This window comes from Mastacembelus armatus, chromosome 16 (assembly GCF_900324485.2).
Source record: "Mastacembelus armatus chromosome 16, fMasArm1.2, whole genome shotgun sequence".
Taxonomy (NCBI): domain Eukaryota; kingdom Metazoa; phylum Chordata; class Actinopteri; order Synbranchiformes; family Mastacembelidae; genus Mastacembelus; species Mastacembelus armatus.
Window position 1 is genome coordinate 1,666,960 of NC_046648.1, and position 20,506 is coordinate 1,687,465.

The following is a 20,506-nucleotide window of genomic DNA, read 5'->3' on the forward strand; positions in this document are numbered from 1 at the left end:
AAATTTTCTAAGACACTTTTTGTCCAGAAAGGCCATATGCAAGAGGGTGTGTCTGAGGATGAATAGTCATGTGATTTACCTGAGACGCACTGAACGACCAGACAAAGACGTGCATAATGAGCCTTTCAGTTAATGTAGATGGGACGGATTAGTGCAGCACAATACAACACAATGAGGAGCCAAACGATCCTCATTTGAGTTAAAATCAGTGTTTTTATTCTGAGGACAAGCAAATGAGGTGAGACAGGAAAAAACGGGCTTCTCCTTATGTTCATACGGATTAAATAAAAAGTGATGATTGGTTTTCGACTTGAATTGTTTCATTTAAATGAAAACATTTCAAGCTTTCTAGTCATATGTTTATCCCATGTTTCTTATTTTTATGAGCCAAGTATTCGCTGAGATTCTGGTGGTTTTATTTACGCGTCTGTGAAGAGAAATGACAGAGGCAGAGAAGACAACCCTGTCTGCTTTCTTTATTTTAAAAAAACACAGCATTTGTTGTTATTATGATGGTATACAACTAAACCTAGACCCTTTACAGATTTGAATCATATATTTCTTTTATCTATACGATCAGAATTGACGCAGTAATTAGTTTGTTTCGGCCTTATCAGAAAAAGATGCGTCAAAACGAGAGTAACTGGCCTGTTATACTGTGATAATTAAGCAATTCCTTAATATTTTTTGAGCCTTTTACTATTATATTGTCGCATTGCTGCTTTTATTTAAGCAAGGAAGTGAGAACTGCCTCTACCACTGTATATCCCATGTCCTGTGAGGCTAATTTAGTGATGGACAGGCCTTAATTTGCGTTTATGACATTTTAATTTCTGAAGATTTAACTTGTTTAATGTAGGATCACTGTAATTAATGGTATCAGAGCTGGTGTGCACCCTGATCGAGTTATAGCTTAATTTCAGTAGAAGGAGCGAACCTGTGTTTGAGTGGAGGATTCACCTGCGAAACCACAACTCCCATGGTGCATGTGCGCCCAGTGTCACAGCTGACGTCACGATGTCTGCGGCACGTCCGTGTTGGCTTTGTGCGGACCGACGCGGATCCGTTTGGGTGGACGAGTCTGCAGAGCAAACCTTATATCTCCATCATCTGCATCCAGGCCGATGTAGGGCAGAGTCTGCAAAGGCTGCTCGCTGAAACAAAGCCACAGGTCAGAAACCAGAACCGATGTGAGCGCAGATCTGTGAATTTGGGCTAACTCTGCTAACGCGATCATCATCTGTGCAACTGTTATTTGTTGTCTGTTGTTATTACGGAAGGTGAAATCAAGGAAATGGTCAGCGTGTTTAAAAGTCTCAGCGTGTTTAGGCGAAATTAAGGCCAGTCTGGGTTAGTCCACAGTCTCCATCAGTCTGTGGTGATACAAATGTTTAGAGCCCATTCATTCGCAGCTGCTGCCTCTGTGGATAACAAAGATGCTGCTCGTTGCTTTTATTAGAAACTACCTCATGCAAACAACAAAAACCTCAGGCTTTATAAAATTGCAGAGTAAGTTTTAATTAATGCTGCAAAACAAAACAAATGGTGTGATTTGCATGTACAGTGTTATTATTACTGTATTACTGTATATGATCATCAGACGTATATGCTTCTGCATAGGGATTACATAGGAAATAGTGCATTTGAGAAGCCAAGAGGCGGGGGGAGCCATGCTGAGTCCGACCCAGGCAAACAGTGGGTCAAATCCTGTGACCGCAGAGACCACAGAGCAGCCTCTGGACTCCAAGACTGAGGCTCGGCCAGCACAAGGTGAACCGGACGCACAGGAGGGGAATAAATCGGCGCCTCTTTTTGAGACTGAAACAGTAGTGACAGAAGGGGAAAGAGAGACTGTGCGGCAAACAGCAGAAACACATGTAACTGTGACAGTCACGCCGTCAGTGGAGAATGAGACTGACGTTCAGCCGCTGAGTGAGTCCTCAGAAAACACTGCAGCCATGAAGATGGACTCTGCTTCCAAGCAAAGTGCTTCCACAAAACCTGAAACAACTTTGAGTCCTGGGTGTGACGCTCAGAAGGCAAAGAAACAGAACAAAGACGTACGGGACGGTAGGAAATATGTTCCATCCAAAAAGGCCATGGTAGATCCTCTGAAGATGGACATGTCCAAACCTGTGGCTATACCTCTCACATGTAAGTGTTTGTGTTGTTCTGCTTATTAGTTCAAATTTAGTTGTTCCAGTTGTTCCAGTGTGACAGTCTGGCAGTCCACACAGATAAAGATGTGATGCTTGATATATTTACTTTGATTTTCTACTAAAGTGTGAGAATTACTGCAGTTTTTTTTCAGTATTTTTGTTACTGTGATTTTATTACTAGCATATTGATTATATTATAAATACTCTATATTTATAAGCTGCTTTATTCACACTTCAGGCCACTTTTGCCATATGAGCGTGGAACTGCAGTTGCCCAATATTGCCACGTTTTTCTTTTTTCAAGCTTTTATACTTTTTAAAAAATATGTTACATGTCAACTTTGTCCCCCTGCTGCCCCGTTTTCATCTAGCGTCTCAGCTGTCCCTGCAGTGTATCGAGTGCCACATAATCTTCAGTGACCACAAGAGTAAAGAGCGTCATCTGAAGACCAGCCACCCAGCAGAATACGAACAGTGCATACTGAGGAACGCCCTTTTTGCCTGTTACGTTTGTGACCGCCACTTCACCAACTCCATAGAGCTCATGGCCCACCAGAAAGCACACACAGAGAAGAAACCCTTCAAGTGTCCCATCTGTGGTCAGGCCTTTAACAAGTCCTCGGAGCTCACCTTTCATAAAAAAGTTCATTTTGGCCGGGATGGTTATGCCTGCACTGACTGTGGCAAACCGTGTAAAACGCTGACGTTGCTGAAGTATCACCGCCGCACACACACGGGAGAGAGGCCGTATGTTTGCAAGGAATGTGGAAAGAGGTTCACCATGCCCAAAGCTCTGCAGAAACATATAGCGTCACACTTACCAGAGGGAACTGAAGGAGACGAGGGAGACGCCACAGCCAAAGTACAGCTGAAGAAAAATGAAGGTAAGAAAACTGCCCGTGCGTTATCACATTAAAGGGTTAAAGATTAAAATGCTTTTAGCTATGGTAGTGACATGGTGCTAGGAAGGATAATGTTAGCCAGTCTGTCAGGTGCTTCATTACATTGATCCCAGATGAGGCTTCCTTTAAGGACTTTGCACCTCCACTGATTTTCCTCTAGTCTCACCTTGAGGTTCACATGTTGATCCCTTGACTTATTTATACCAGTCATTTTCTGATCCAACTACAGTTTTAATAATTTATAGAAAACAAGCGCTGTGAGAAAATATGTTGTGCTTTTCATGGTATACAACAATGGATCACAGATTATTTTTCTTTATTTTATTTTAGGTGCTTCAACAGTAAGGTATTCTTGTTCCGTCTGCAAGGCCACCTTCAAGAGTACCAAGACACGGCTACATCACATGAAAACCAAGCACAATGTGCAACCTGCTGCAGCCACTGATGCCCATCCAGCTGGGCAACCAGTGAAAGAGAGTACACCCATCATAACTCCAATATCGATTTGCCAACCAGCGCTCCTACAGGTGGAGCCCAATGGACCTCTGCAAAAGGTTGATGCCAATATTGACACAGAGCAGATTCGCAGACTTATTGAATCATTAGGAAATGTTCAGAAAGTAAACCAGGTTGTTATACTGGGGCAGGTGCCTCCTCATGCCCCGCCACTGGAAGTGCAGCAGATATCACAACTGCCAGAACCAGTGAATTTAAATCTCAATCCACCGCAGATTGATTTTGTAGGACTGAAACAGTCGGAATCTAAAACGGTTGAGCTGGACTCTTCAAACAACCCATGTGATTCAATGGAGCAAACAATTATACTGGAGCCCATTACACCAGATGGACAGTTGGAAAACCCCTCTTTCTCAGAACTAGGTTCACACATGGATACAGGGGCAAATATAGAGCTAACGCTCGTTCATGCTGAACAAACAGAGGGACCTGAGGGAGAGATGATGCATCAGATTCATGAGATTAGTGCTGTTCAGTGTGACCCTGTAGAACAAATGGTTTGTCAAAATGAGGTAGCTGACCTCAAGGAAAACCTTGAGCAAACAGTGATATTAGAACTTACCCCTGCCTTGATACCAACTGTGGAGCTGGAGCAATCCCAGGCTGTGCCACAAAATGAAATCCCATCCTCCTCTCTGGTATCAGCCACTGAGCTGGGGAAGACTCCTGATCAGACTGTAGTAGATGAGCAGGAGATCAGGCTGTCAGCCCCACCACTTATGCCAGCAGCTGATCTGGAGCTGACACCTTTGTCCACAAAGAATCCAGAACCTCCCTGCTGTCCTTTTGTTACAACACACACACTTACAAAAACACCAAGTGAATCTGAAACTGATGGCAAAGACGAGATGGATTCACAGATGCAAACAGTAAGATTAGATCGGAGCGGCCCCATGTTGTATGGGGACACACCACAAGAGACACGGGACAGAGCGGAACAAAAACAATCGAATATATTACTGGTAGATAGTAAGGAGGGTCGGGAGCAGGCGGACAACCTGGCAGACGCAGATAACACAACTACTAAAGAAGAGCTTCCATCACAGTTAGACACTAAACAGGTGCCACAGATCTCAGACTTACCTGTGAATGTAATGTCAGCCCAGGAACTAGTGAAAGTGCGGAAAAGGAAGCCAGCTAGGACGTTTATATTTCAAGGATACATGCAAGAACTGGCTGGATCCATATACAAGGATGATTTACAGATTGAGGTCAAACCTAGCAAACGCCAAAGAACAAAAAAGTCTCGCCTTGTTGTTAAATTTGGTCCACAAAGCAAAGAGAAGAAAAATAAGAAACAGAAAAAAGCATCACAGCAGATGACATCAAGTCTCCCAGAGAAACAAGCAGTGTCACAGAAGAAAGGCAAAAAGGAGAAAAGGGGCAAGAAATCAGCACATTTAGTGCTTACAGAGGAAATAAAGTCACCTTCATTAACCCAAGACTCTCAGATACAGCAAGTCAAAGATGATACAAGAAAAAATAAAATGAAAAAGCAAAAAGTAGCAAGGGAGGACGTGACACATGTAAATAAACATAGAGCTGTAGCTTCACCTATATTTAAAAAGAAAAAACCAACAAAAATAATCCAAAAGGATCAGCCCAAGAGTCCCAAAGATGGGAAGAGAAACAAAAAGCTGGCAAAAGAGGAGAAAGTCAGTACAAAAACAAATGTTGTTCCAGCAGACATACCTGGCCAACACATAATGCAAGACTCTCTGCTTCTACTGAAAGGTCATAAACAGCCCCAGCTCAAAGTTTACAAGTTAGACCCTTCAAAGGCTTCAGCTCAGACGCAGGAGACGTCGCCTCAGCATGAGTCCCAGCAGAGTAAAAGCAACACTGAGCCTACAAATATTACACCAACAGGAAATAAGAAAAAAGGAGGAAGACCACCCAAAAAGAACCAGAAAGCTCTTTCATTGTTGTCCTCACTACAGGTTTCCCCTCAACCACCTGAGACACTGCCCATCAAGCCAAAGACCACCAGGAAACGAAAAGCCCCCTCAAACGTGGAGACTGAAGGAGTGATAACTTCTCATTCCAAACGTGCCTTGGAGTGCAAGGATTGTGGGGAGAGATTTAGTGAAGTCTCATCACTTCAGAAACACAAGGCGATGGTGCATGTTGTAGAGAGTCCCGGGCTCACTTACACCAATGGGAACATCTTTGAAGGGGTCTCCAGGCTGGATCTTTACCAGCTTCCACAACAGCATGATAAGGTTGGAGTGATGAGTGCTGCTACAGACTGGGATACTGAACTTGAGATGGGCGAGATGGCATTAGACGACAGGGAGCGAACTCTCTCTTTTCCAGCTTTGATTCCATCCCCATCTTTACCTGTTCCTCCTCCAGACGTTGAAGCCAGTGCCTATGAAGTTATGGGTGGCACTAAAACAGTAGCAGATGATCGTTCTCATACCTCTCCAGTAGTTCGCTCACCCTCCGATCAGTTTAAAAATAGTGAGAGCCCTCCAGATTTCACACCTGAATCTGCTTTAAGTACCTCTACTCAGACAAAGAATTCTGAGACAGGAGAGCCTTTAGCATCAGAGGAAGCCAAGGCAGAAGAGGGTACTCCAAAACATCTCAGCTCAGAATCTGAAGTCCAGGCTACGACGGATGAGGACATCAAGGAGGATTTACTTCTTGAGGTAGATTTAATCACTGTTGGGGAGCAGAGTGAAAGAGAGGATCTACCTTCTCCTCAAGAAAGCACTCTCAGAAATGAGTCAAAGGTAACCTGTAATTCTGAGGGTAAAAGTGAAACACTTGTCGCATCTGGACAAGCTAATGAAATTCCAAGTGAAAAAAGTCTAACTTCACAGACTGTGTCGTGCTCCACACATCATTTAGAGGTCAAGGAAGAAGAAGAGGAAGAAATGTTAGTCAGAAGGAAAAAAGAAGGACAAGCAGCTTCAACAGGAAATGCTACAAGGGGAAGGAGACGAGGAGCACGTTTAAAAAGCTGCATGATACTGAAGAGAGTTTCAGGTGGAGATACTGTCAGTGGAGCAGGATCAGAGAATGGGCAGGATGAATGTCAGATAGTTTATGAGAAACATACAATCAACTCGGATTCAGAAATTCATGATGAGGACAAGCCTGGAACAAAGCCAGAGACAGGTCCTGGATTGGAGGCCAACAAAACTATGGCTCCTGCTGCACGTTTGACTTCCATGCCCTCTACATTAGATGAATTTCCAGAAGAGCATGTTGTGTTTGAGCTGCAGTCAGTTACCACTAGTGTTGAGGAAGTACTGAATGAAAGAGGATTGCAGGGAGGGGAGGAACATGACAGGGAGACTGATAAGTCTCCAGGCATCATACTGGAGAAGTTCCTAACCTCTAGGAAAAGGGCAACTACGGACAAGGAGCTGTGTCTAATGACACTAGACAATGATCAAAGACAGGTGAGATGCTAAGTGTACCACCATACATTTCTAATCAATAATGAATCGAGCATTGCAAACTTACAAAATTTGTTTTCATTCCAGGGTTTGGATAGCATTGATGAGGATGAAGCACAAAGCCCTTCGAACCAGGAGATCAAGGTTGAAGAGAATTTCTCAGATCCACAACTTGTTGCACCCACCTGTCAAAATAGACAGAGTGCAAGTGTGCAACCACAGCACCATCGTGATATAAGGACCGTCCTGGTAAAAGAAGAGAACAGCCTCATTCTGAATGATGCTCAAGTGTCACAAGGCAGCAGACACATCAGATGGAATGTGGAGCCTGTGGACAATGAACACACTGCCATGCCACGTAAGTGTTTGTGCATACTGTAGATACATTTTAAAGAAATAGATCAACACTTTGGGAAAAGCCATTATTCGTTTTTTGCCTGCAAACTAAAAAAATGTACCTACCAACACCATATGTGGTGTATGCAGCCTTTCCTGGGATTTATCTTCCCAGAGGTGAATGAATCCTGTTTTTGGACTGTGTTTTCAGTAATGGAGACTGGGGAGACATCGAGGGACTGTTCTGTCACCCCCGAGTTCAACACCAACCAGTGTATCTTCTACCCAGTGAAGGAGGAGGAGAGAGAGGTTTTACTAGGACCTGCTCAGACCAGCAGAGGGAGTTCAACACCAGAAGGGTCCAGTGATGCCCATCAGACAGAACATCAAACAACTGATAGTACTCCACGTGAGTGTTTACTTTTCAGTTATTTTCCAATTAACCCAGAGAGTATTGGAAAACCTGTGTTGTAATGTTGAATACGTCAACAGAAGAGAGCCATGCTACACAAGCCTACCAGGAAACAAGAATGAGAGGACTATTGTCAGAAACAGGGTCCAGTGACTTTTCAGATGGACAAGGTTTGTCTTTTTTAGAATGACCAAGACTTGAACTTCTTTATTCAAACCCTTTGGTTGTCCATCGTAATTTTGTCTTTTGAACCTGGTGATTCAATAAAATAACCTAATCTTTCAGCAGAGTGGTTACATTCACCAGACCTGCAGGACTTTCTCCTCCAAAGTCCAAATGAAGAGGACATGGGTGGTTTTGAACTCACTGATCCTCATCTTGACTCAGAAGCAGAAGTAATGGCCTATTTCTACAAGAATCAAACCAACAGTGCAAGGTAGTCAGATCAAACATTACAGAAGTACAGCAAATATTAAACTGCAAATAAAAACACCACACGTGTGTGTAGAAATTATGTTTTATGGGACTAAGGTGAATTCAGTGTTTAAAAAAAATGTACCCAAGTAACCTTTAAATAATGTTAAATATTTTGCTCAATATGTTTCTGTCTTTTTCTTTCTTAGTTTGCCAACGTCAGTAAACCAGCTACAAGATGAAAATAGGACCAGAGAGCCCATCGACTACTTCTCCAAATATTTCAGCTGGGATACCTGGGTAGAAATTGTCCAATGCACAAATGAACTGTCCAGTGTTCCTAAGACTGTAACAGCCAGGGAAGTGGCACAGTTTGTTGGGATCCACATTGCAATGGGAACTTTGAAGGTTTGTGTTCCTGACTGATGTCTTTCTAAATGATTTCTTGGCTCTGTTAATTAGATACAACGCCAATAAATGGTTATTTGCTCTCTTTGTATTTTTCAGTTTCCCAGTCCGAGGCTGTACTGGGAGGACATGACTAAGGTACCTTTGATTGCTGAAGCCATGCCACTTTCTCGTTTCCTCGAGCTGGCCTACGTATTGAAGCTTGCTTCTCCTGCAAAAGATCCAAACAACATGAATGCTGAGGAAGGGTTGGCAAATGTACAGGAAAGTAAAACTGTACAAAGCAGGCACAGTGTAATTTCTCAGTGTAGTGATGGGCAGACGCAAAGGGACGTGCAAAATGACCTGAGCAGTTCTGAAGCAGAGACTGATCCCCTGTGGAAGGTTCAGCCATTACTCTGTCGTTTCAAAGCAGCGTGTCAGTCACTGAGGAGAGAGGGGGATTACGCAGTTGACCAATATCCACTTCCTCTGACTGGGAGGATTCACAATGACAAGCTGTCTCTCCACTGCACTACACTAATTGGACATGGTGGTTTGCTCTTACATGTGGATCTCAATTTGGATCACTCAGGCAAAGAAGATGCTGTAGAAAAAATGGTCCCAAAAGGTAGTATGGTGTTTCTTTGCAAACAAGAACTCTCAACCCCTGCAATGCTAGAACGTCTACTAGCTGCTGGGATTCATGGTGCGGGCAGGGTGGGAGGAGCTCGAGGACAGATCGGGGATGAGTTTGTGAGCTCAGACGGGAAGTTAATGTTACGCAGATCAAACTGTGGCTTCATACTTTCTACTGCGGGAAACGGCCAGAGGAACATGGCTTCTCTCAGTGACAGCTTTGAGAAGGCCCAGATGTCAGCTCGTCTCAACAGAGATTTGAAAGATCTTTACTCGATTCCCCTCACTGCCTCAGCCCCAACCAGCTGGCCTCAAGCGGTGCTGTGGTACTTAACAGATCTGGCCTTGGTGAACTCCTGGCTCCTGTACCGGCAGGATCACGGGGCAGCATCTGCCCCTTTGACTCTCATGGCCTTCAGATTGGAAGTGTCAAAGGCTTTGATCCTCTCCAGCAGCTCAGACACACAGGACTCAGTTCCCCCTCAACCTCCCACAGAGACGGCCCAATCAACAAATGAAGCTCCCAATCACAGACTGGTGGAAGACAGCCCTCTGCCAGGGGCAGCTACGCGGTATGATGGTTTAGGCCACTGGCCAGAACAGCTTGGAGAGGGAGAAGGGGGCAGGTGTCGTTACGGGGACTGTCAGAGAACATCTCGGGTTCTATGCCTTAAGTGCTGTGTCTTTCTTTGTATTTCACGTAACCACAACTGCTTTATGAATTTCCATAATCAAAGTAGTTCGGGAAAAGAATAGTCACTTTATTTTCAACATCTTACTATTTGATGTAGAATGTAATTGTGTGTTGGTGTATATAAAGACAACAATAATGATGTGATCTCACCTTTTTCATGATGTCTTTTAATGACAATGATTTGTTTGTAGGACGTATGTGCTGCAGTTTAAAAATAAATGCTTTGTGATGTGGCTTATTCATATGTCACTGAGCATTGTTCGTTTTATCGGAACACAAACCAGACACATGAGAACATAAAAGCATTATTGATTTCTTTTAAGACTGATGACAAATGTTTGCACTATACACTTTTCTCACAACAGACATTTTGACTTGTCGTTGGTTCTGTTTAGAACTGAGGCCAAACAGTTCGATCTTGGTTTCATCGGACCTTGTTCCTCACAGTCTGAGGGTCCTTCAGTGTTTTTTTGGAAACTCCAAGCAGCTTTCATGAGTTTTGCACTGAGCATAGGCCTCTGTCTGGTCACTCTGCCATAAAGCCCAGATCAGTGGACGCTGCAGTGATGATGGTTGCTCTTCTGGAACTTTGTCCCATCTCCACACAAGATCTCTGGAGCTAAGTCAGAGTGACTATCAGGTTCTTGGTCACCTCTCTTACTAAGGCTCTGCAGGCAGTTCCTTTGACCTCATGGCTTGGTTTTTTCCTCTGATATGCATTGCCAGCTATGAGGCCTTCTATAGAGAGGAGTGTGCCTTTCCAAATCATGTCCAGTCAATTGAATTTACCACAGGTGGACTCCAATCAAGTTGTAGATGTAGAAACATCTCAGCAAAGATCAAGAGAAATGGGCGGCACCTGGACCCATCTGATTTTCATGTCGTTGCAAAGGGTCTGAAAACTTGTGTAAACGTGATAATTCAGTTTTTTCTTTTTAGTCAATTTACACACATTCATTAAATTTTGGGTGTAGGTTCATGAGAAAAAAAGGAATTAAACAACTGTAGTATCCAGCTGCAACATAACAAAACAATGGGGTCTGAATATTTTCTACATGCACTGCACATATTGACATGAAAGTACTGAGACAAATGAGAAGTTAATTTTGTAGAACAGGCTACGACCTACACTGTTGGCAAAATGAACAGCACGCTGTGTGAACGAGGTGTTTTAAAGCAGACAATGAGGCTGGATGGGACTGTAGGTAAACTTTGTCAACAGTGAATGAAAATTACAGGAGGTGCTTTTATTAAGTGGTCCATGGTCACGTGACAGCGATCAACCATAGAGTCAGACTGCATAGAACGGCACGCGTTAGTTTAAATCGGTGTTCATATAGAGGTATGGCTTCTTTTTTTAAAATCAGATTTTATAAGTTAGTGTAGAATATTAACTGCTGCTGTCACATTTAGAAACACAACCTGTTGCTTTAATACTACATTATACTGTAGAACCAGTGAGGTCGCGTGTTAAGCTTCTTAAGAATAAAACGGAAAGGTTTCCTATAACGTTACCTTCTGCTGCCTATGATGCAAAGAGCCACCGTGCATCAGGCAAAATATAACCAGGCTATTTGTAAATTTCACGCTGATGTGAACCGATCACAAACATACAGCCGGCAGCCATCTTAGTTGTGCCGTCACAACGACACAACAGGAAGTGTCCGATCTATACGTTGTGCTTCTATACTGGGGTCAACTCTCTCAGTCAAACTCGCCTCAAAGAGCGGTTAGTGGTAACGTAAACGTCTGCTCAGTTTTATGTTATTTCCCTTAGTTTGTTATATTCACTAGTATCAACGTACAACATTACTTTGTTACGAATGCACGCAAAGCCAAAGAGTTAGGTAAAAGTCGGTACGTGTGTCGACAGGAAAAGTCTTAAGATCCTGTTTGAATGGCAGCCAGTGTTGTTAGTGCTAGCTAGCAGGCTAGCTAGTCTGCGCCCGCCTCGGTAGCCTGGTACTTTACGATTAGCGCTTTGGCGCAGACGTTGCGCCAAAGAAACCGCGCGTCCTGCGCTCGGTTCCAGTTTACCTGCCATGTGTGTTAAGGCGTTTTAATCAAGCAAACACAGGCCGGGTGCTTTTAAGGGATGCACGTAGCTAATTAGCTTAGCTAGCGGCCTCAGAAGCAGTAGCGTAACGTTAGCCAAGATGAGCTGAAACTTGAGTGTGTCCCGTGGGGAAGCTGGAGTAACAGTTAACAACACTGAGACTGTACATGTTGGGGCTTAGATAAAACTCTGCTTTAGACTGTCTGTTTGGTAACAATGCGGCCAGTCATTTGTGTTTACATTTGTTAAACATGCCCAGTTCTTCGTGTAACATGTTAGTGTTCCCGCTATTGACCTAACTAACGTTAACGTCACTGATGTTCCCTTGATTTGGTTTTTGTTTCTCTCTCTTAAAGAAGATCGTTCCGAGTGCGTGTTGGGACCACCGAGTATCCCGTAATGGACTCAGAGATTTTAAACATAGAGGAGATAGTAATGGGACGGGGATTGCCGGATCCACCTCCAGAGGTTCCGCCTGAAAAGCCAGCAGAACCATACAAACCCATCACCTTGAATGGACCCCCTGCACCCCCTGTCCAGTCATGTAAGTGGTCACAGTTTTATCTCAGTTTACTGAAAGCAGATGAAAAGCAGGACCTTTCTTTGAGCGAGTCTTCAAATGTCCCCCTGCCTTTACAGACCAGCATGAAAATCTGCAGTGTTTTCAGTGCTTCATCACGTTCTGCAGTGCCAAAGCCAAAGAAAGGCACATGAAGAAGAGCCACAGGGAAGAATATAAACAGCAGCTTCAGCAGGTAAGCTTCACAATCTGAGTTCATTTAGTTAACTTAAACAGCGAAAAATTGTATTGGAAATGTTTTTTAATTTTAATTTTAATTGGTGACTTTTATGGTTTCGCAAATACAGTTCTGTTCTCAACCCGATATGCTGCCACTGACATGCTCTTCCTTTTTTTTTTGTCCCTTTCTAATTTGCATTTCTTGAAAGCATAAAGATAGTTAATGAAGGTTTCTTTAGGCTTTAGACACCTATTATTTTAAGTAATTCGCCCACAATATGTTACAGGTACATAATAAATAGCATTCAAGATGCATTCACTTTTGTATATGGAAGTTGTGTGGTAAAATACATATTAAACTTGACATATATATATATAGAGAGAGAGAGAGTATTCATTTAGCATATACTTACTGTGTTAGTTATTAACCTAAGACTAACTCCTGCATATAATTTCTCCATGGTAAATAAAATTAAATCTAGTAACCTTTGTGTCTTAAATTTGGTCACTCTTTATTTATTCACAGGGAAACACGTTGTTCACATGCTACGTGTGTGACCGCACATTTCTGTCATCTGAGGAACTGACACAGCACCAGCCAACACACAGCAAGGATGACAAGCCCTTCAAATGTGTTCACTGCAAGGAGAGCTTTAAAACGTTCTCTGAAGTGAGTATAATATTTTTGTAGTATTTTATGTTAGACAGTTGCTTAATAATTCATAGTGTTGCAGGGAGCCTGTTGCCAATCTCAGCTGACATTGGGTGAAAGGCAGGGTACGCCTCAGACAGATTGTCAGTCTTTTTCATGGGGCTGACACAGAGATAGACAAATAAACACAGACTGCTCTGCTGTGCCACCCCGTCTATTACTTTGTGCTAAATGTTTCTTTTTACGTATCACCTGGCAGCTCACCGCCCATAGAAGACAGGTTTGTCCAGAAAAACAGATGGTATGTAAAGATTGCAATGAAACCTTCCGAAGTGCTGGACTGCTGCGTACTCATCGCCTGACCCAGCATCCTCGTCCAGACATAGAGACTGCAGAACAGCCGGAAGACCCAGTGAAAACCCATCGCTGTAAGAAGTGTGGTCAGGGCTTTGAAACAGAGTCAGAGCTGGAAGCGCACCAAGAAAAGTATCCTGAAGGTCAACAATGCAATGGCAGTGCTTCGTCCGTCAAGAAACGTGGACGGCCTTCCAAAACTGAAGATCTAGCAGGTGCTGACAAAAAGGGAAAGCGAAAAAAGAAAGATGAGGCCGAAGTGTCTGAGGACGCAGTGAAGGCAAGCAACGCACCAGAGTCAGCAGCAACCCCATTGGAGGAAAAAGGAAAAGCAGGTGGACCAAAGCGAGGTCGTCCTTCTAAAGCAGCAGCAAAGTCAGAAATGGAAGATAAGAAGTCTCCTGAGGATGAAAGTCAGTCAAAGGAGAAGAAACCTAAAGTAGATCCTGCTCCACCTCGTCAGCACCCCTGTCCTGAATGTGATCTCTCATTCCCTGGTTTGATTCAGCTCCGTGCCCACAAGAAGGAGAAACACACACCACGGAAAGCCCATCCCTGCGATGAATGTGAAGAGAGCTTTGCCCGTCCTGAGCAGTTGGATGCCCACATGTCACGGGCTCATGCTGTAGGCCGCTTTGCCTGTCCAACCTGTGGGAAGAGCTTTGGCCGTGAGCGCACCTTGAAAGCTCACCAGAAAAGCCACTCAGAGGAAAAGCCTTAGTCATTAGGGCTTTGTGGAAAGTGTATGGTGTTTTTAGTATGGAATTCTCCTTTTTTTAACCTTGGTGATCTGATGCAGCGAATGGTGGTTTTGGAAGAGTACGGAATAGTTTCCAGAATTATGTTTTAGCTAATTTTGGATTTAACATTTGGTTATGAGCTGTTGAAATTTTGGACAGGCATCTAAATTGACAAACCAACTGTTGTTAAATCCATCTAGTCTTTCTTGCGAAACATTTTTTTTTTTTTGTAAAACATGAACTGTTTGGATTAACTTTTTAAATGATTTGTTGTTTTTTTTGTTGTTTTTTTCCAGGTGTGAAATATGTGTGGTGTGAATTTATTACTTGGTGTCTTGAGTTTCTCATCTCACTGATAAAAAAAAATGTTTTTTTGATTTTGTTTTTTTAAAATTGATTAGGTAAGTACATATTTTGAAGCAAGTTAGATGGCTAGTAGAGATATGTTTGTGTAGACAGTTTGTCGAACGAAATGTGTTATGTACAGCTTCTGCTTCATATTGTGCATTTTTTTTAAACTTAAAAAAATCATTTCTGTTCATTTCTAAATTAAGTCTCATTGATAAAGAATTTTAAAATATCATGATTAAGTTCTGCTAAAATATATTTTGGCTAAATGCTCCAGATTCAATGTGGAGTGTATGGCATGTGGGCAGAAATGATCCACTATAATCCTGATTTGTCTTATGGTAAAAACAAAAAAATACACTTTTATTTTTTCACTTATTATTTTTCACATCATGTGTCTTAGACATGTCTTACATGGAACTTGTGGCTCTTTAATGCCCTAGAGTCCCATAATAAACTGAGTATATCATGTGTTATTTACCGATTGGATTGTTTCTCCTCCCCCCCACTGCAATGTGTTCTGACACTGCACAAATGTAATAAAACAAGCTATCACAAGGGAGGCTGCTGTTCTCTCTTGTAATACAGGAACACAACCTCAAAAGTGTCTTGTGTTTTGTGCGATTAAGACGTTTATCTTAAGCTACATATTTTGGCCTGCATATTGTAGATGTGATGTATGGGAAACATGATGCATGTCAATAGTAGAGTGGCCTTCATAGTGGCTGGTGGTAATTACAAGTGAAGCTTCAATAATACAACATGGTACAACACAATGAGGTCTATGTTTTATTGATAGGTCTAATAGTATAAAAGACTTAACGTCGCAATTTATTAATGAGCATAAAAGGTAAAAGCACTTAGTAACTTGTGCATGGAGGCTCCTGTTAGATGGTATATTATTAATATATCAGTTAAATTATAAAGAGCCATAAAGATATGTTTAAATGTGTGCAGTTGCTTTTGACATTTACCTAATGGAAAGTCAATCAAAACTGCTAGAACGAGTCAAAAAACTACTATTAAAAGATGCAAAACGACGAACAACCAGACGAAAACAACGAAACAGTCACACAGAACCCAAAAGACCACCAGAAGGTGCAGATGTGCAGATGTTTTAAATGGGCCGATTGTCTGACAGTGCTTACAAATCAACTCATCCTCTTAGTAAAACACAGGGCCCCAGTGCTGTTCAGCTGCTAGTGCCCCTGTAATACCCCTCCAGGCCACTGGGGGTTCCACAGAGCTCCTGCCAGTTCCTTGTGGTGTTTCATTTGTTTTCCTTCATCATCGGGATGAGTGAGTTTGTAGCTAGCTAATCGGCTAATTGTTCTTGCTTTGTGCAGGAGAACCCTTTGGTTTCTTTAGTACAACTCAGTCCTTTGGTTCACTATGAGATAAAAAGCTCTATACGTCGAAGGTGAAGCTTGTCCGACTGTTGTGAAGCCACGTTTTCGCATCAGCCTTTCCTGTCAGGTGAGCGAGGTGACCTGCAGCAGCCTAAGGTGTGTCTTACATGAATTTCATTGCCATGTGAAAATTCAACAAGAAGAAGAATCAGAAAAGTCGCCACAGATGTAGTCTCTGGGCAGGTAAGGCGAGACAGACCATGGAGATAATACAATCAGTGTTATTGATAAACCTGTTTTTAATGTCTTAAATCTTTAATGTCTGTGTTTTTTCCTTTAATGTCATCAAATGCCAGCTGAACCTCAGCCCCTCTCTCCTCAGCCAGCAGTCATGTCCATTGAATACACCATTGATATCCAGTTAACAGAGTTGGGATTTCCGGACATCCTGCAGCCACAGGAGCCCCCTGCCAGAGAAACACCCTGTGGCCCCACATCTGATGACTCCCTCTCACCTCCCTCTGCCTCTTCACCTCCAACCACACGCAAACAAAGACTGCTGGTCAGAGAAGCGGCAAAACAGACCTCAACCATTCAGCAAAGCACAGTGGCGTCTGTCCCACCTCAGCCAGAGACATTACCTTATAAACCCCATAATCCTGCACAGAGTCTGCAAGATGCACAGGCTGTCGGAGGGACTGGGTTTGCTGAGTCCAGCGCAGATGATCCCACCACTGGACTAGTGAGTGCAGACGGGCCACAGCTCATGGCCGAAGAAGTACAGGGAGATGTTGGTGATGCGAACACGGCAGATGTGCAGCAGGACGACTCGGATGACAGTGAGGTTTCAGGGGTGTATGAGGAAGAAGAGGGTGACGAAGAAGAGGATTATGAGGAAGAGGAAAAGCTAAACAATGGTAAACTCAGCAGCATATGATTTACAGTCGACGTCAAACGCTAAAACTGTGGCTGAATTGATGTCACGTGTTAGTTTATATCCTTACTAATGTCAGAGTGCAGGGTGCAACACAGACCCAACGCCATCAGTCTCAAATTGTTCATCATGTGCTCACAAAAAGCCAAATATTAGGAGTGAATATACCACAGCACCTCAGAGACTCAGGAATTTAGCCAGTTTAAAAAAAAGAAAAGAAAATATGTGCGTATTGATGATCTGTTTTCAAAGATTTATGCTCCAGCTGGAACAAATTGACTTTTGGGCAGAGTGCCAGGGACAGGGACTGATGAAAAGTAATGAGAGAGACTAAAACATTATTGATGGGATGTGTCGGCAATAACAAGAATGCAGAAAAAAATGTCAGTGTTGCCTTTTACAACTGATATCGTGCATATCAAATGTATCCTGATATGTCCGTCCATCTTTAAATGCGTTGTTTCCCATGCTGAGCTCCTTTGCGGCACATTTTAGATTGTGATCCTCCTCCCATCAATATTCACAGTGAATTTTTCTCTTTTCTACAGAGTCGAGTAATTCAAACGACTACAGCTGCAGTGTCTGTAATCTCCAGTTGTCCTCCAGATTTAAGCTCAAGGACCACATGAACTTGCACACTGGAGTGCGTCCATACTGCTGTGCTGAATGTGGGAAGCGCTTCTGCCAGATTTACAACTATCGTGCCCACCTGCGTACGCACGCCCAGATCAAAATGGATCGTCTCCTGTGCCGCATTTGCAGGATGGGTTTCGCATCACAGGAGGATCTGAAGGACCACCTGTCGAAAACTCACTTCGAGGAGGAGTTTTACGAGTGTGACCTCTGTAAACGTGTGTTTACTTCCCTGAAGGCTTGTGAGGATCACGTGCAGTTACACAAATGTATGCTGGACGTTGTTTGTGAAGTATGTGGCCGCAACTTCTCCTCTGCAAAGTCCCTCTCGCGCCACCGGAGACGGATGTGCCATCGCAGTTTCAAATGCACCGATTGCACAAAGACCTTTACCAAGAAGACTGCTCTCCTCAAACACAGTTTCTCCCATCTCGGTTTGCTTCCTTATACCTGTATACGGTGCCGCTGCCACTTCCGCCTTGCGAAGCTGTACCGCCAGCACAAGTGTGAACCAGAACGCATTCACTGCGTGGCCTGTCTGCGTGAGTTTCTCAGTCAGGCAGACTTTCAGCAGCACAAAAAGGACACAGGTTGCTGGGGCAATCAGGAGCCTAAAGGGGATGAGATCCGATGTTTGGAGTGCGGGCAGAGGTTTGACACTTCAGAAGAGCTGAAAAAACACGCTGGGGCTCATCAGAGGGTCCTGAAATGTGCTGAATGTGGGAAAGGGTTCCGGTCAGCCTTGCTCCTAATGTCCCACATGGGAGGCCACGCCGGAAAGTCCCCCTGCCTGTGTCAGAGCTGTGGACTGGGTTTTCCCCATCAGCAGAACTATGACAGCCACCTTAAGACCTGTGGACAAACACCTCAGCCTACAGTAAGTTTGGGGCAGTTTCAGTGTTTTTGTCTACATTAAATTTAAATCTCTGCTCTGCTGCCTGATAAAACCTACCTCAAGTACATTTGAAATAAATAGTGTGACATTTTTGTAATTTTGCTTTCTTGATGTTTTTATGCTGACGTCTGTCTCCCACACTTGTTGTATCGACATGTTACACTGTGTGTGTGTGCGAGTGTGTAGTTTGAAAAATCCGTTTGGTAACTGGGATGTTTTTTGTTGTCTTTTCCATTTCAGAGTACTGTCAAGAAACGTCAGACCTCCAAGAACTCTTCATCTGAGACACAAACGCTCCATGCAAGACCAGACCTACCAAATGCAGGAAACCCAGTCACTTTGCCTGCTGCTGTTTCAAACAACTCTACTCCGCCTGTTAAAGGCTCTAGTAGTCCAGGACTGGTGACAGGGGGTGTATCCGCTGACTCTCATCCATCAGATGGGCTGTGGACGCTAACTCTTGACAAACAGCCACCTCCTGGTGTTAAACTTGTCTTGTTTCTTCCAGTCTGTCCAACTCCAGCTAACGGCATGACACTCCCGTCTGCAATCCCTCAGACACTATCAATGCATGTCCAGCCTGAATCCGGACTGAATGCTACTTTTGGAGTCTTTTCAAACACCCCTCTGGATATGGCAACTTGCATTAAACAGGATCCAGAAGGTGAAGCGCCTCTGGATTTGTCTAAGAAGTGTGATTCCTCTGAATCTGCACTGAGCGACATTCCTCTTTTCCCCATTAAAAGTGAGCCAGAAGAGTTTGAAATCACAAGAGATGCTAATAGCACTGAAACAGAAGAAAACAGAAACCGCGTTAGCAAACCACGCATTAAAACAAAGCCAGGTAATGCAGATATATATGCTGAACCTTTGGACCTCACAACTTCATCTGGACTAGTAATGGATATTAACAAGCCTCTGTCCCCGGGCTCTGATATTGATTTGAGGTCATCCAGCTCCTGCCAGCTGACAGACTGGAGGTTGGAGAAAGAGATTAAGATGGAGGTTGACATTTCACAACCTGCCTGTGCTGATAGGGAGAAATAAAATACAGTGAGGACGTGAAAAAACAGAATAAGACTCGTTCTACACTCACATTCCTTACCCTGCAAAGGACACACCCAATGTTTTCCTGAATTTTTAGCCACGTACACTAAAAACAGCATGCAAATAAATAATGTATATATTTCCCTGTATTTGGAATATATATCATAATACGCTTTAAGCAGCAGGCAGAATTTTCTTACTACTACAGCTACAGCCTTTAGTATGAGTAGACTCTTGGAGTGTCTGTTAACTGTGTGAGTTTTGTTTTAAAGGACGACAGATTTCTGATTATGACAAAGGAGATTTTTGGCTCTTCTGTAATTCAGCTGTAAGAAGCTCCTGCTTATTATGGTATTTATTTCAGTAGCTTTTTGGGTACAGCTCGTGGCTTGGACAGCCAGTAATGGTACTCTTATAGTCGAGGTCTATGCAATTCTGTGCTGCATTTCCAACAGCATTAGGGAATTTCCCGATTTGTATATTTATGTAATTTTTGTTGGGTGTGGGGAATTGAATGCTTTTTTAACTTGTGTGTATTGTGTTTATTAAACAGAAGGATTAGTATTCAGCAGAAAACTTCAAATGATGTCCATTTTTAGTGTATATGCACTTTGACCTTTAGTACCCTGTTAAATCCTATAATGGTACCTTGTGACTGACATTTTCCGCAGGTATCGCTCTGTTTTTCTTAAGGCAAATAAACATTTGTCTTTAATACAAGTTCATCTGGATGACAGCGATTTTTAAATCTACAAGACTCATCGTAAGATACGGTGTGTGTGCTTCTACGTAAATTCACATATTGTGATAATAAAAAAAATCAAAACAAAAGAGGACCAAACTCCAAAGTTTACATCTAGCTCACACTTATTTTGATCAATGTTATTAGA

General features: G+C 43.1%; 3 protein-coding genes across 10 annotated transcripts; all 3 read left to right on the forward strand.

The window, feature by feature from the left end:
* The first annotated feature begins 1,022 nt into the window (after positions 1–1,022).
* znf576.1 (zinc finger protein 576, tandem duplicate 1) lies at positions 1,023–10,015 on the forward strand. 2 transcript variants are annotated; one of them, XM_026294126.1, is made up of 10 exons: positions 1,023–1,171; positions 1,621–2,154; positions 2,531–3,043; positions 3,392–6,990; positions 7,075–7,345; positions 7,535–7,732; positions 7,816–7,905; positions 8,021–8,171; positions 8,359–8,557; positions 8,657–10,015. In XM_026294126.1, exons 2-10 carry the CDS (start codon positions 1,671–1,673, stop codon positions 9,929–9,931), a joined length of 6,780 nt encoding a protein of 2,259 aa, XP_026149911.1. In that variant the 5' UTR covers positions 1,023–1,171; positions 1,621–1,670; the 3' UTR covers positions 9,932–10,015. The 2 variants fall into 2 exon arrangements, with proteins under 2 accessions (XP_026149911.1, XP_026149912.1); XM_026294127.1 differs by having other exon boundaries at positions 8,024–8,171.
* A 1,490-nt stretch (positions 10,016–11,505) lies between these two features.
* znf576.2 (zinc finger protein 576, tandem duplicate 2) lies at positions 11,506–15,354 on the forward strand. 7 transcript variants are annotated; one of them, XM_026294317.2, is made up of 5 exons: positions 11,506–11,598; positions 12,285–12,469; positions 12,565–12,680; positions 13,191–13,334; positions 13,576–15,354. In XM_026294317.2, exons 2-5 carry the CDS (start codon positions 12,325–12,327, stop codon positions 14,389–14,391), a joined length of 1,221 nt encoding a protein of 406 aa, XP_026150102.1. In that variant the 5' UTR covers positions 11,506–11,598; positions 12,285–12,324; the 3' UTR covers positions 14,392–15,354. The 7 variants fall into 7 exon arrangements, with proteins under 7 accessions (XP_026150102.1, XP_026150100.1, XP_026150098.1 ...); XM_026294315.2 differs by having other exon boundaries at positions 11,513–11,605; positions 12,282–12,469; XM_026294313.2 differs by having other exon boundaries at positions 11,517–11,598; positions 12,282–12,469.
* A 686-nt stretch (positions 15,355–16,040) lies between these two features.
* LOC113122064 (zinc finger protein 358) lies at positions 16,041–20,336 on the forward strand. The gene is made up of 4 exons (XM_026292993.2): positions 16,041–16,350; positions 16,464–17,024; positions 17,590–18,551; positions 18,810–20,336. The coding sequence occupies exons 2-4, from the start codon at positions 16,499–16,501 to the stop codon at positions 19,614–19,616; spliced, it is 2,295 nt and encodes a 764-aa protein (XP_026148778.1). The 5' UTR covers positions 16,041–16,350; positions 16,464–16,498; the 3' UTR covers positions 19,617–20,336.
* The last annotated feature ends 170 nt before the right edge of the window (positions 20,337–20,506 follow it).

What these genes read in the sequence shown, in the direction of transcription:
- znf576.1 (XM_026294126.1), top strand. Translation starts at nt 1,671, where the DNA reads ATGCTGAGTCCGACCCAGGCAAACAGTGGGTCAAATCCTGTGACCGCA. An exon ending in TGTGGCTATACCTCTCACAT is followed by an intron (nt 2,155 to 2,530) that starts GTAAGTGTTTGT and finishes GTTTTCATCTAG; the next exon opens with CGTCTCAGCTGTCCCTGCAG. An exon ending in TTGCAATGGGAACTTTGAAG is followed by an intron (nt 8,558 to 8,656) that starts GTTTGTGTTCCT and finishes TGTATTTTTCAG; the next exon opens with TTTCCCAGTCCGAGGCTGTA.
- LOC113122064 (XM_026292993.2), top strand. Translation starts at nt 16,499, where the DNA reads ATGTCCATTGAATACACCATTGATATCCAGTTAACAGAGTTGGGATTT. An exon ending in AGAGGAAAAGCTAAACAATG is followed by an intron (nt 17,025 to 17,589) that starts GTAAACTCAGCA and finishes TCTTTTCTACAG; the next exon opens with AGTCGAGTAATTCAAACGAC. An exon ending in GACAAACACCTCAGCCTACA is followed by an intron (nt 18,552 to 18,809) that starts GTAAGTTTGGGG and finishes TTTCCATTTCAG; the next exon opens with AGTACTGTCAAGAAACGTCA.
- znf576.2 (XM_026294317.2), top strand. Translation starts at nt 12,325, where the DNA reads ATGGACTCAGAGATTTTAAACATAGAGGAGATAGTAATGGGACGGGGA. An exon ending in TGCACCCCCTGTCCAGTCAT is followed by an intron (nt 12,470 to 12,564) that starts GTAAGTGGTCAC and finishes CTGCCTTTACAG; the next exon opens with ACCAGCATGAAAATCTGCAG. An exon ending in GCTTTAAAACGTTCTCTGAA is followed by an intron (nt 13,335 to 13,575) that starts GTGAGTATAATA and finishes ATCACCTGGCAG; the next exon opens with CTCACCGCCCATAGAAGACA.